Genomic DNA, 14,407 nt, shown 5'->3' with positions numbered 1-14,407 from the left:
ATGGCAGCCATGTGAATGGCACTTCTGATGTAGGTTCAAAGGATCCTCTGGTCTGCTTGGTATAGGTGGAAGGTGTCTTCTGCAGGAAGTGAGGGTGTGGGAGGGGCCACACGGTGGTCCCCACCATTCTATTTGCCTCCTGGGGCAAAAGCACCCGATGGGCTTTCTCAGGCCCAGGGAGATGCTGCAGCTTCAGTCTGGCCTTCCTAGCTACAGCTCTGATCCTCTTCCCAAGCCCTCCTCTCAGCAGCTTGCTCTCTGCTGTCCACCTTCACGGAGGCTGACCTTGTACTGTATGAGCAGGAGGATCCATCTGACCTCCAGACCAAAGACTGCTCAAGGCTGGATATCGCACTAGCTCCTTCTAATTCTTGTCATCCTGGGTGGCAGACATTGCCGCTCTCACCTGTACAAAGCTGCAGCTAGGCTCGTGCCAAGCCTCTGTCTTTGGCATTGAGTTGCTTGTCCTCAGGAGCACTTTGTGCCCAGACCCTGCCCCCACCTTCCGTGAGCAGGTGAACTCAGCACCCAGCACAGAATGAATTGTCAGGGACTAGAAACAAGACCACATCTACTTCCTGATCAGCAACGGCACCCTGCCGGCCCCTTCCAGACATCTCTTAGTAATCATGTGTGGTTCACAGCTGTCCTTGAGGCCCAGCTCACCGTGGCCTCGGCTTTGCATCATGAGTCTTGTATTAAAAGAAAACTCAAGTGGTACAATTGGTTTATACTTTCTAAATAAATTTTTTTTTTAAAGAAAAGGTCTGGTCTTTGCTTAAATGTTACAGCAAAATGGATATAAAATAGACAATAAATTATAGTTTCTATTTACAAAAAAAAGCTGTAAGTACAGTTACAGATTATAAATGTATTATTTAATCAGTTTAGTACGAAATTGCTTCCCAGTACATGATTGTGAAAAAGACATCTAAAAAATATCCTAAGATTTAATCTGATTCTTACTTTCTACAAGAGGAAACTGTGGTTTTGGTTCACAAATACCATGCTCACCTCGACAAACCCGTTCTTAGAGGCAAGGCCCTTCCTCTGGGTCTCTGCTGCAGACTAGTCCTGAGCCGTGGGTGTTACCATAGGGAAAAGGCAAAGAGCAGTTGGAGAGCTGGTGTGTGGAGCCGGTGTTCCTGTGTGAATGTGCTTGTCGAGCCCGCTGAGAGCTGCAGTCACTTTCTGCTGGTCCGTGGCTTAGAGGAAGGCTGCTGCAGATGCTTCACACCCTACCACACAGTATGGCCCTTCTACTTTGGGTTCTAGTAAAGACTTTAGGGAAGAAGGGGGTGCACAAGTGCTTCAGTTTGTTTCGACTGAAATTAGTACATTTTCACACCACCACCAATGACAACAAAAACCATGTGACCGCAACAGCAGACAAAAGGCACCTCCCCAGAGCATGCTGGTGGTCAGAATGCAGGTCTAGGGTGAGCTGGCCTTGCTGGGAATGGAATCTGATAGAGCTCCCCTTCCCCCTGCATTCTGTTACCTGCAGAATCTCCCAGTGCTACTGAACCAGCTGCTCTTTCCGTCAGGTGTATTTCATAATCCTTCGAGGTTATTCTCTACTTATACTGCAAACAGCTAGATCTAAATGCTAAAACTAGTCTGGGTGGGACCGGGGGCAGTGATCTGCAGTTACCAGGCCTGTACTGAAAGCACTACAACTTCCGACGTCGTCAGCAAGGTCTTCATAAGATCCCCCTTGGGCAAAGGCACCAGCGGGAGATGCTTCCAGTGCCATCGTCCCACTTCGCTGTGCTTCGTGTGTGTATTAAGGCAGATTTAGGCAGGAGTCCAAGGCAGAGTCACTAGCAATGGGCTTCACACCTTAATGGCATCCGCAAGCTCTCACGACCATATTCCTGTATTTTTTCAAGATGACGTTGGAGTTATCGTCGAAGTAAAGAACCGAGATGGCATTCAGCTTAGTGGGTGCACAGCATGGCTTGGGCACATACTCGGGATTCATAAGGTGAACCTGTTCCAAAATAGAAATGGGAGCGGGCACTGTTAGAAATGACAACCTGGTCTGGGCTTGAGCCCGCTTACTGCCAAGTCAGGGCACTCACCAAGGTCTGTACAATGGCGTGGTTGGTGGCATTCATGTGCGCGTTGAGTGGGAAGGAACACTCTCCATCACAGTAGTTGGCAGCATAGCCTTTGGGTGCAATGATCCAGTCCTTGAGATGAAACAAAAGGAAGTGAAAGATCACCAGGTACCCCTACATCCTCTGCACTCTCAGTGACCCCCAAGAGAAGACCCTGATCATAGCGCACACAGCGTGGGAACAGGCAGAGAAGTTTGGGAACTGCCCAAGTTCACATTCAAGTGATGCTAAGGTATGAACGTGGTTGGTCTGACCCTAGGGCCTCAGTCTTATCATGGGCTCATGTGACTTTTGGCTGCTGCAAACCTGTTAGGTCTGGGATTGAGCTTGTGGCTGGCCTGATGGACAAATGCTGCCATGGAGGAATCTTTTCTACACTATGAATATGTATTGCTCTCATTGGCTAATAAAAAGCTGACGAGCTGGTACCTGGGTAGGAAGTTAGGCAGGAAAGCCAAACTGAGAATGATGGGAAGGAGGGTGGAGTCGGGAGAGAAGCCAGCCAGTGGCCTAAGAAGCAAGGCATGCTGGAGGATGGGTAAAGCCATGAGATACATGGCAATACATAGAGTAATAGAAATAGGTTAATTTAAATGTAAGAGTTAGGTAGTAACAAGCCTGAGCTATCAGCTGAGCATTTTTAATTAATATAAGCCTCTGAGTTGGTTATTTTAGATGGGGCGGTTGGACAAAAAGACTCTGTTTACTAAGTGCTCCTTGACTTAGGATGGGGGTTACATTTCAATAAAACACCAGCTGGAAATGCCCATTATACAACTAAAATAGCGAGCATCTTATCTTAGGCACAGCGCATTGTGGGGCTGGCTGAGAGCTGCCACCCGTCATGTCCAACGATGAGGAGACTCCAGCCCAGAAAGACTCAACCTCAAAACTCAGGGCACTGTATCTAGAGAACACACTGCTCCTACATCGTCATATAGCTGGAAAATGGTCAGTTGAAACATTGTAGGTCAGGATCTGTCATGTCTACTTAGACCCAAAGGGTCATCCTCAGGATCCCATTACAGCCCTGTCAAAGTAACGCCACCTACATAGAGAACAACTCCTCTCTCCCATTTCTCAGCACATTTAGCTGGACTTGGTATGAGCCAAACATCTCCCACTGGGTGAGCCAGTTTAGAGCTACTGGGGAAATTATTAATCATCAGATTTTTTTTTTTTTTTGTAATCCTGTTTCTAAGTAAAAGTTGCTTAAATGTCCAAATGCCCCTCAGGCTTTGAAAGAATAAGGAAAGAGAGAAAACCATAAAGGGGCACAAGGTTTTCCTGCCTTACTTCAGCAGCCTGAGTATTTGAGAGCTCCTGGGATTCCCGAATCAGCTCCTCCAGGAAACTGATGGCAGCAGCCATGGGTGAGGTATGAACAAGGTACCCATGGAGGCCCATCCTTATTCTGAGGACTCACCTGCCATCCCAGGTCCTGGAAGCTCACGTGGACTCACCTGCCATCCCAGGTCCTGGAAGCTCACGTAAAGCTCGTGCTTTTTGCAGGCTGTTTTTAATTCACTGCTGTTGTAGTCTGTTGGAGGAGATAAAAAAAAAAGGTACTCATTAATTCCTTCACTTAAAAACATACATAAGGGCTTTCCTCTCATACAGGCCAGGATATCTCCTTACTTTCCTTGGGACCTCGGATCTCTCTCTTTCCTGCCAGCTGGGTGCATGGGCTCAGTCTCCTGAATATTCCAAGGTGCCTAGATCCTTGTACTTTTGCAACTGTCCTGGTCAACTGTATGATCCCTGACTTCAGTACTCATCTGGAATGGCCTTAATTTATCTAGTTCTGGCTTGTCCTTCCTCCAAACTTCCTCAAAATCTTTTAGATTAGTCTTAGAATCGCTGGCCATATAAAAAGTGGAGATTTCTAAATAAATTTCCTTCAGAGATCAGGTGCAGAATAATAATAAGTATGCATGATTAGGCATGGTAGTACACACCTGTAATCCCTGTATTTAGGAACCTGGGAAATTTGAGGCAGGAGCACTCACCATGAGTTCAAAGCAAGCCTGGGCTTCAAAATGAATTCTGGTTCAGCCAGGGCTACAAAGTGATGCCCTGTCTAATATTATATATATAATCTATTTTTTTTGTCTCTATTTCCTAGCAGAGGGCATAGAAAGCCCTTGGAATTTGCTGAGAGGAGTGTCTTATGTTAACAAGACACCCACCACACCCCCACACCTATATCCTTCATTGTAGACCCCTAGAAAACTTCAAAATGGGTGCTGCTCACCAGAAAACCCTAGCACATGATAAGAAGGTTAGAGTTCTGGGCCTGCCTCACCTATGGAGATTGAGTATAATCATGTGACCAATGATTTGACTGCACAACAAAACCCCGTATTCTATGGTTCATAAATGCTATGTTGTTCAAAGATTTGTATGCTGGAAACTTGGTCCTCAGGATAAGGTATGAGGTAGAACAAAAGTGGGCCTTACAGGAGGTAATGGTGTCATGAGGCACCACCTCACAAGGTGCTACACACCTTTCTAGTGACTGGATCAGTTACCTTGACGGTAGATTCCTATAAAACAAGGACACCCCACTGATGTGGGAAGTCCTTCTGTATATATGTTGCTTTTATTGGTTAATGAATAAAGAAGCTGCTTTGGCCTGTGATAGCGCAGAGCTAGACGAGAAAACGAAACTGAATGCTGAGAGAAAGAAGGTGGAGTCAGTGAGAAGCTATGGAGCCACTAGAGGAGAAAGACATGAGCTGCTAGCTGGAACCTTGCTGGTAAGTCACAAGGCTAGTGGTAAAATATAAAATAATAGAAATGGCATGAGCCTCATGGTAAAATATGAAGTAATAGAAATGGGTTAATTTAAGATATAAGAGTTAGCTAGCAATATGCTTGAGCTATTAGCCAGACAGTACTGCAAATAATATAGTTTTTGTGTGTTTATTGCTGGACGGGCAGAACAGAAACCTCCGCCAATACCCCGTGTTTACTGTTTTCTGTATGTATCATTTTCTGTCCTTAGATCCAATGTGAAACTATCTTCTATCTTGTGACACTTCATGAGGTCTTTATCACACGTACCTGGCCAAACCTTTCAGCTTCCAAACCATGAGCTAAAATAAGCTTTTTCTCATAAAGTACCCAGTCTCAGATACTTGGTTATAGCAACACAAAAATGGACTGAGCCACCACATAGAAATCCTGGACCATGAGGTGCGGCGACATTTCCAGATGAGTGTATATTCCGAGGCTATGAGAGAGCCGTGCACCTGGAGAGGGGACAGAAACTCCAGGACCCCAGGCCCCTTGTTCTAGATCTCTGATTTGGCTATTCCTGAGTTTATAACAAAATGGTAACCATAAAGATTTATATAAATCCATAAGATCCATAAAACTGGAGAAAATGATTAAATATGAAGGAGTGGGCACAGAAGTGCCTCGACCTATAGGAAAACCAGACACAAACACGGGTGGCGTGGAGACCTCAGGATAGTTAGTATCTGATAGGGAATGGCATTCCTTCTGGGGACCTTATTTTAATGCGCTGGCTCATGTTAGAAGTGAACTAAAGGTCACCCAGTTGGTCAGCGTGTGAGAACTGGGGTGAGAACACAGGGACTCCTTCACCCCTGGATTCCCAGCTTCCGCTCTGCAGCAGGCCTAACATCATGTAACCCAAGAACTCTGTCCACTTCCCAGCTGTCCCAGCTGTCTGCGAGCACGCCTGGACTGACTCCCTCAGTGCTCAGCACAGAGAACTTTCTGGAAAGAGAAGCTATTTCTTTTAGAGCCAGACATTGACGTTTTTGTTATTAAGGACTGGGGCCAGAGAGAGGAAAAGCAGGAATTCAATCCTCCTGTTTCCTTTCCTACAGATATTCTCAGGCCAAGCTTGTGTTTCCTTATAGTTCCATGGTGAGCGCTGGCAAAGAGTGTATAAATATTTGTGAAGGTCACTGACCTTTGGAATGCTTGTTTCTGTAGCTCAGGGTTCGCTGCCCTGGCTTCCACGTGGAATGATGCTGACCCAATTTTTGGTGTGTTTTGTTTTTATAGATTGACAGGCAGCAAAAAAAAAAAAAAAAAAAATCCTCTTACACATACCACCATTGATATCTGTTTAGAAGATGGGTCTGAGGAAGACCAGGTTTAAAAAAAATAATAAGAGTATGCAGCTAAAATTTCATAAGAACATACCCACTCAAATGGGAGAAAAGAAGAGACCTCAGGTTTGTCCAAGTAGGGGCAGAGGAAGGCGAAGGTACAGTGTTAGAGGCAAAAACAAAGCAACGAAAACACAAACTTCTCTAGCCCCAAGGCCAATGATAGGGCCCATGGACACAGCGTCTGACTCACGGGCAGCCGATGCACCACTCTGTGCCACTTAAGGCCACTAGTGCTCCATCCAGACCCCAGGTCAGAACCACCAGGAACAAGTGACACACTGTACAGGGCAGGTCTGAGCACACAGGAGCCACAGGTGCTGTCTGGGGAGGATCAGAGGCAGGGACGCCTTTGCTCCAAACAGAGCCCACGTCTGTCTTTGGCCTCCAGGATGCCAGGCAACCCAGGAACATGCTGACATGAACACTTGGTACCAGCCTCAAGACACACCTTCAAGAAGGGCTGGCTGCTAGAAGCTTAACATGGCAAGCAAAGCCTGGCCCTCAGCCACCCCATATAGTTCTCGGCTCCAAGACAGGAGGGCAGGGCCAGCGAGATGGCTCAGCAGTTAAAGGCACATGATGGCCTGACTTCCCAGTTTCTTCCCTTTCTTTTCTCTCTCTCTTTCTCTCTCTCTCTCTCTCTCTCTCTCTCTCTCTCTCTCTCTCTCTTTCTCTCTCTCTCTCCCTCCCTCCCTTTTTTTCTTTCTTTCTCTTTCTCCTCCTCCTTTCAAAGAGGACATACCCACTTCTATCCTCCCCTTCTCCTCAAATGACAAGGACAAAAGCAAAACAGTAGCTCCTACAATGACACCTCTTTTCAGGGGCTTAGCTGTCCTTGTCTTATCTCTGGGCTTCTACGCCCCATCTTATCCAGCGGAATGTCTCTGGCTCCCATTAACTCCACCCGTGGAACAACATGCCATTGAGGGGGGTGCAGGAGGTGCCAGCTCCTTGTGGTTTATACTGGTACATCAGTATGAGAGCCACAGGAAGGCCCCAGTCCAGTGCAGTTCAAAGATTTCAAGGATGCACACATGCCAGTTCCTCGGTATATGACACCGATCTCCTCTTGGCTGCATGCCTTAAAACAGACACAATTCCCTTAAGCACCAAGAGTTCATGAACTGGCTGCGACTTCCTTTCAGTCTGTCACTTCCTGGACTGAGGTGTCTCCTGACTCCCTGAATCCTCTCATGGCTGGTCATCACTATAACTTACTGGGCATCTTACGCCTGCCTATTCTGCTTTATTAAGGTGGAGAATCAAAATGCTCAGGTCCAGACCACAAGGGTTTCAGATTTTAGATTTAGTCCCAGGTAGCAATAGAGCAATGACAGAACCGTGCCCCAGGATGCTCAGTTCCGAGGACTTGCTATGTCATAGGCAGAAGCAGCATCAACAAAATCTCCCATTATCTGAGAGCAGTGATAGCAAAGACTGAACTATATAGCTCAGTGGCAAAGCAGTCACCCAACATGCACAAGGTCCCGGTTTCCAAGCCCAGAGCCACCAAAAGAAAAACCCCCTCCCTAGCAAAAAGAAAAAAGCGACAGTAAAATTCCAGTGATCATCTGATAAAACAAAGACCAGTTCAAAGTCACAGCATCAGACTCATCAGACGACTTGAAGTGACATCAATGTTCCTCTCCTCCCCAGATGTGTCACGGAGGGCTCTGAAGAAGTAGCTGCCGCAGAACCAAGAATTGCCAAAGGACATCATCCTTCCAGGCCTTCCATGCATTGACCTCGCAATGGACCGAGCATGTGGCACCGCAGTCCCCCACAAGGCAGAACAGCGGAGGCCAAGAGAAATATTACAGAAGAGGAGAGATCGGCAGCCGGCAGAGACTTCGGACCTCAGTGCAAGGACCCAGGGCGCGGCTCAGAGCACACCAGACTGGCGAGACCTGGGGCTGGGAAACAATCGCCAGATTCATAAGGATCCCTCCTGGGCTACACAGAGCAACTTGGCCCAGCACCGTCAAACAGGTGTAAAAACAATAAAGACACGTCCCGAGGCCATGCAAGCCCATGAGAACAGTACAGCTCAGCCAACGTCCACCATTCCTGTGGAGAGGACAGCTGTAGGGAAGCGTAGGCACGTGGGCACCATGCAGGGAGACTTCCCTCTGACCCACTGTCCGGTGCACGTGTCTGCAGGGTCCAGCGTGAAGTCAAGTACAAATGGGAAGAGCAGGCTGGGGCGGGCAGGCTCTTGGCCCCTTCCTTGTGGTGGGCAGACCTAGCTGTCTCAAGAATCCACCGCTCGGTTGCAAAAACAGCTACTTGTCATGTTCCAGCCTGATGACAGGTGGTTTGATGAATGAGGCTGGCATCTTTACTCAGGTGCGAGATGTCCCTGGCGGGCTTCTTCTAGACAGGGCCTCTTTGGGAAGAAGGGTCAGTGCCCTGGGAGTGTACCATGGAAGAAGTGGGCAGCCAAAGAATAGGAATCTCTCCCTTCAATCTCCTGAGAGGCATTGGGGCCGGGCGGGGTGGGGGAGTGGGGGGAGTCACACTATAGATGGTCTCTTTTCTTGAAGACAAACTAGTTTGCCCCGCAAACCTCTGGCCCTTCAACAGCCTGGAAGGGAAGCCTAGAAAGACATTATGCCCATTCTCCAAGCACAGGCCAGATTTCTGAAAATCTTCCTTCTTTTCTTCCTTGGTTTCCCCTGTGGTTTGTTGCTGTTGAGTTAGTTCGTTAGTTGGCTTTAGGGTTTTAATGTATTTACTTTGAGACAGTTTTATACTATATCTGAGAATTTTTGCCTCTGGCGCTCTGTAGGCAAGGATGACATTTGATATGGGAGTGTCATATATCAATCTGTTGATTTCATTGGTTAAGCAATAAAGAAATTGCTTGGCCCTCATAGGTTAAAACATAGGTGGGTGGCGAAAACAGAACAGAATGCTGGGAGAAGGAAGCTGAGTCAGGGAGTCGCCATGATTCTCCCACCCCAGGCAGATGCAGGTTAAGATCATTCCTGGTAAGCCAGCTCGTGGGCTACATACAATATTAGAAATGGGCTAGTCCAGGTGCTAGAGTTAGCCAAGAAAAGGCTAGATATAATGGGCCAAGCGGTGTTTAAAAGAATACAGTTTCCATGTAATTATTTCAGGGCATAAGCTAGAGCTAGCCATGTGGGCGGCCGGGTGCCGGGGACGCAGCCCCGCCGCTCCTATTACAACAGATATTGAACTTCTGATCCTCCTGCCTCCACCTCCCAAGTGCTAGGAGTATGGGCATGCACTGCCACACCCAGTTAACACAGTATAGGGGTCAAACCCAGGGCTTTGTGCATGCTAGGCAGGTACTCTACCCGCTGAACTGCACCTCCAGCCCTAGAAATCCGTTCTTAGGTAGAAATCTCTCCCTCTGCACATCCACTTCCATTAATAGAAAAAAGATCCAAGAGCATAAAGGATCAGCTCTGAGGGGCTGAATTCGAGTCCATTCTCAGTTCCCTGAAGGTTCAGAGAAGACAGAGATGACAGGCCCCATCATCTCAGCGCTTTCTCGGGGGTTTTAAATATGTGAGAACAGAGGGACTTGGCATGGGCCCCTTTGCCCTGAACTACTGAAGGAACACAGCAATCTAGGAGGACTGGGTTGGAAAGTGGAGTAGGGAGGCGGAGGGGCAACAGGAACCCTTGGACCGTATTGCAAATTAGGCCACTAATTAATACCCATAATTAATTTTAACTCATGAGCTTGAAAGAAAAAGTTGAAAGGGACTTGGGGAAAAGGAACGGGATGACTTTGCTGAAGCCCGAATCAGAGACAACACGTTTTCCTAATTAAAAGCAACTGGCCTGTGTGTGAGGCGGGCAGGGTGAGTGTGTTGAGTCAATCATGGGAAATTATCATTTTCAAAAGCAATCAGCACTGCAAGGGTCGCCTCCACAGTCTGAGGTCCTAGTAACCAAACTGGCCACAGTTCCCAGATGAACCCTAGCACTGGCTGACTTCATCATCAGGCCCCGGAGAAGAATGTAGACCATTAATTCAACTCAGCCGTCTGCCTCCCAGGGGAATAAAGCAAAGCGGGCATTCCTTTTTATTTCTCCTTTCTTTGAAAGCCTCAACCCTGACTGCTTCTAGTGGTAAAGAAAGACAGGAACACCCACGCTGTGCAGTGCTCCCAAGAAACACCTTAACGAGGAGAGGAGGCAAAATGTCACGGCACGCTGGGTGGTGACTACTAAAGGGTCACCTCCAAATCGCTGGCATAAAAGAAGGCTTAGTACATCACTGCCTAAAATCTAGGGGACACTTCCTCCCAAGGAAAGGTGGGGTGCTTTGAGAAGCTGCGTTTGTTCTTCCGCAAGCTGCCGCGAAAATAAACAGAGCCTCTAGAAGTGTTTTACTTCCTTGGGATCCCAGCATGCGCTCTAAGCACCTACTTCGTACAAGTGGCTGTAAGTCATCTTTGAAGGTGATTATGTGCCGTGAGACTGCCTTTCACCAAACCCTAACGCTGTGAGGTATCCCGCACCCTCACTGACAGAGGGCTGAACTGAAGCGCAGGCCCGCTGGGCAGGTTTCTCCAAAGCCACAAGGTTGCAAGAAAGAGAAAATTCTGACAGAAAGTCTCACTGCCGATACTCAATGTCACACTTGTTTTCTGGGCAGTTCAATAACCCAGGGAATCCAAGACTCAGGAGCCCTTGCTCTAGTGTGACCAATGTTGGGGTTCAAATTCAGTACCACTTAACTGCTATGCACTTGCTTCTAGGAGCTTCCATTTCCCCCTTCCTCCCAGTGCTAGAGAAGACTTCTCAGAGTTGGAATTAACCCTCAAACACTGGGGACCGTTTCCTCTCTCTTGCCCTTTGGATTTGCTGGTCTAGAATAGAACTGAGTACCTGATGCAGGCTTGGCCAATCAGAGTTCTTCCCAGGCAGCAAGGTGATCAGGGTGGGGCACATGGTACAAGCCAGCCCAATGAGCATCAAGGCCTGCCTTCCTGCTGAACTCTTTATCTGAAGATGAGGTTGCCAAGGTCACCCTGGGACTCTGAGAAACCTTACCATACACTGACATCTTTCTGAGGATTCCACCAACAAGAAATAGAACTTTCTAGAACCATCAGTTTCCAGCAATACAACCAAACCGAAACAAAAAACCCTGAATTTCCCAGTCAAGCGAGCCAATAAAATCCACGTCAGAGGCCCTGAGAGGACGATTGCTCCAGCCGAGAGTTCTGGGGACGTCGACAGAGCATGAACGGTTTGGGGTGGTGGTTTTTGTCGTTGATTTTGTTTTGTTTTGTGTGCACTGGTATTTTGTTATGAGTGTCAGGTCCCCTGGAACCGAAGTTACAGACAGTTGTGTGCTGGCATGTGGGTGCTGGGAATTGAACCCTGGTCAACTAAGCAGTCAGTGCTCTAACCTCTAAGCCATCTCTCCAGCCCTATAGAGCATGAATGGATAACACTTCTTCATGGAAATTGAGCACTCCAAGTCTGCAAAGCACAGGCTGATGGGTGATACTCAAACCAAAGCGCACTAAAGATGGTGTATAAAATTAACATAAGTTATATGTACATAAGGTGAATAGGTGATATAAATGAACTTTGTCATCAGACATAGGTCTTACCCCTCAAGAAATCTCATTATGTATATAATGCAAGTGTCCCCAAATCTGAAGGAAAGAAACATCTGAAACCTCTCTGGCCTCAAGCAGAAGACCTGGGTTTGGTTCCCGGCATGCAAACGGTGGCTCACAAACACCTCTAACTAGTTCCAGGGGACCTGGCACATCACCTGTCCTTCATGGGCCCCAGACACACATGTGACACACACATACAGGCAACACATTTATGAATTCAATAAAACAAATCTAAAAATTAAAGTAATTGGGGTATTCCCATGATTTTTGTGGGAAGGGAATAAAAAGAGTTACAGACATCCCATCCAACAGGAAGATGCTCATCGGAACCAAGAGGCAATGTGGGTGCCTGCAACTCCAGTCTTCGGGTAATAGCGCTCTGTGCTGAGGGGCCTAGGATCCCATACAAGGTATCTGTGGCGGGGACATTACCACCGTTGCCACTGTATTTGCTGAGCAGAAGCCGTCCAACACCTGGGGCCACAGGTACTTTTGTCCTAATGGGCACCGAGCCTCTGTCCACACTCACCTGAAGCACTGGAGCCCCGGGACACGTCCTGTGACTGGGTGGAACGGTTGCGACTCTGCTGCCGACGCCGACCGGAGACTGACCGGGTGGTGCGCACGTGGACCTCGCTCACCTTGAAGAAGGCCACCATGAAGGGCTGCTTGTCGTAAGGGCCGTCTCTGCCCACCAGGCCCGCCGCGCGGGGGTTGACGTGGAGTCCTTTAATGCAAACCAAAGCCCACCCCTCTTTACTCCACAGAACCTTCGTCTCAAAGCTACACAATGAGGCGGCTCTTCCTAGGCTTCCGTGGGCTAGTAAAGCAGTAAAGAGTGGGAAACGTGGGCAAGGCCCCACACAGTCTCCCACCCTAGCTGGCTCCGTTTAGATGGAAGACTCAAAACGGCCTCCCAGGGTACAGAATCAACCAATGGAGTGCGTGCTTTCGCTTCTGGCCCTTTTATTCGTCAGTATTCATACTTCCTTTCTGGCTATATTTCTCCCCACCAATGTGAGGGAGATGAGCAACTGAAGCAGGGAGCCAGTCAGGAGGGGAAGTTTCCTCAGGGACAGTCAAGATTCTAATTATTTTCCAGGCTCTCCTTCCCCCTCTCGTTCCATCCAGTTCTATCTTTTGGTGCTGGGTAGAACCCAGGGACTCACACACATGCTAGACAAGTGCTCTCTCCCTGAGCTGTTCTTCTGGGAATTCTCCCACCTGACTCAACCTGGCTATCCTTCTCATTGTTTTCTGTAGCTGTGGTGGTGGGGTGGTGGGGAGACACGGGGAAGGGGGACAGTAGGGGACAGGGCCTGAGCCTGCTTCTAAGTCCTTGCTAGAAAAAAGGTCTTGCTTTTTGATATGGTGGTGAGGAAAGAGAAAAGCAGGTCATCCCGGCGCCAAGGGCTGGGCTCCAAACAATGGTTCCACCACAGCTGCTCCGGAGGAAATGAGTGAAAATGGCTGCGGGCAGATGCTGGCAGCATGCAAGTCACAACTCACCATCCTGAGTCACCACACTCAGCTGGAGTCCCATGTTGTGCTGTGGAGTCACCACCCACAGATTGCTGGTTGCTGTGATGTCAAATTCCAGCCAGCCTTCTTCTGAGGCCCACACCGCACGGGTGTCCAACAAAAATAGGTCAGAGTCCCTGAGAGAAAGACAGACAAACGGCACAGCGCGTCACCTGCTGTCCTGTGGCGCATTCCTACTGCGTCTTGTCATTAAAGGAGGCTGAAGTCAGATCATGTCCATTTATGTGGCCAACCATGGCTCCGCCCTAAATGACACCATATAGAACACAGATACAACTTAGTTAGGAAAGACCCGAGACATGAGCTATCAGGGCCTCCTTAAATTCACCAAGACCAAATCTTTCTGGGAATTAGGGTAAATTGCAAATGTTATTTCACTTGTCTGAAGATTTAGTTTCCTTTTATTATGGCATTGTTTTATTTATGATGCTATTAAGAGCTTAATTATGGCTAGTGAACTCTAAAAAGTAGGAGGTGGGGAACAATAGGCATAAATCAGGATCCAAACAATATATAAAATTATATAAAGATTAAATCTCGCATCAAATCTCTGCAAATATCAAGCTATGTGTATTAGATATATGTGGGTCAAAACAAATTTTGCATTTCGACTTAGCAACCATTCCCAAAATATTCCATTATATATATAAAAATTATCCCCAGTTACCAGAAACCCTTCTAGTCCCATGCAATTTACACAAAGGATGCTCAACCTTCACTGCTTTAAAATAAGCATCAAATTCTAATCGTGTATGTTTACAAAGTATTCTCTTCTAGCTTGCTTTACTTAGCTGTTACAATAATCATCACTGCCCGAGTACCGACATCTCCCTTCTCAGCTGGGAAACTGAGTCTCAGACACGAGGTTATGGTCAGGATCATGAAAGCAAACAAGCATGAGAATTTAGCTCAGCGCCGATTCAAAAAGTTTTTCATAACAATAGTTATGAAAAAAAAGTTTTTGATAACGACAGAT

General features: G+C 47.5%; 1 protein-coding gene across 1 annotated transcript in view; it reads right to left on the bottom strand.

The window, feature by feature from the left end:
* Positions 1-23: 23 nt before the first annotated feature.
* Positions 24-14,407, bottom strand: part of Bmp6 (bone morphogenetic protein 6) — a 144,366-nt gene continuing 129,982 nt past the window's right edge. Inside the window, exons 3-7 of the mRNA XM_005355058.3 lie at positions 13,399-13,547; positions 12,419-12,616; positions 3,587-3,663; positions 2,085-2,195; positions 24-1,993 (exon numbers count right to left, since the gene is read on the bottom strand). Coding sequence (XP_005355115.1) covers positions 1,844-1,993; positions 2,085-2,195; positions 3,587-3,663; positions 12,419-12,616; positions 13,399-13,547 — 685 coding nt within the window. The 3' untranslated portion in view covers positions 24-1,843. The remainder of the gene's footprint in view (positions 1,994-2,084; positions 2,196-3,586; positions 3,664-12,418; positions 12,617-13,398; positions 13,548-14,407) is intronic.

The sequence above is a fragment of the Microtus ochrogaster genome, chromosome 16 (genome assembly GCF_000317375.1).
Source record: "Microtus ochrogaster isolate Prairie Vole_2 chromosome 16, MicOch1.0, whole genome shotgun sequence".
NCBI lineage: Eukaryota > Metazoa > Chordata > Mammalia > Rodentia > Cricetidae > Microtus > Microtus ochrogaster.
Note: the sequence above shows the minus strand (reverse complement) of the source record. Positions and strands in the feature narration are given on the sequence as shown.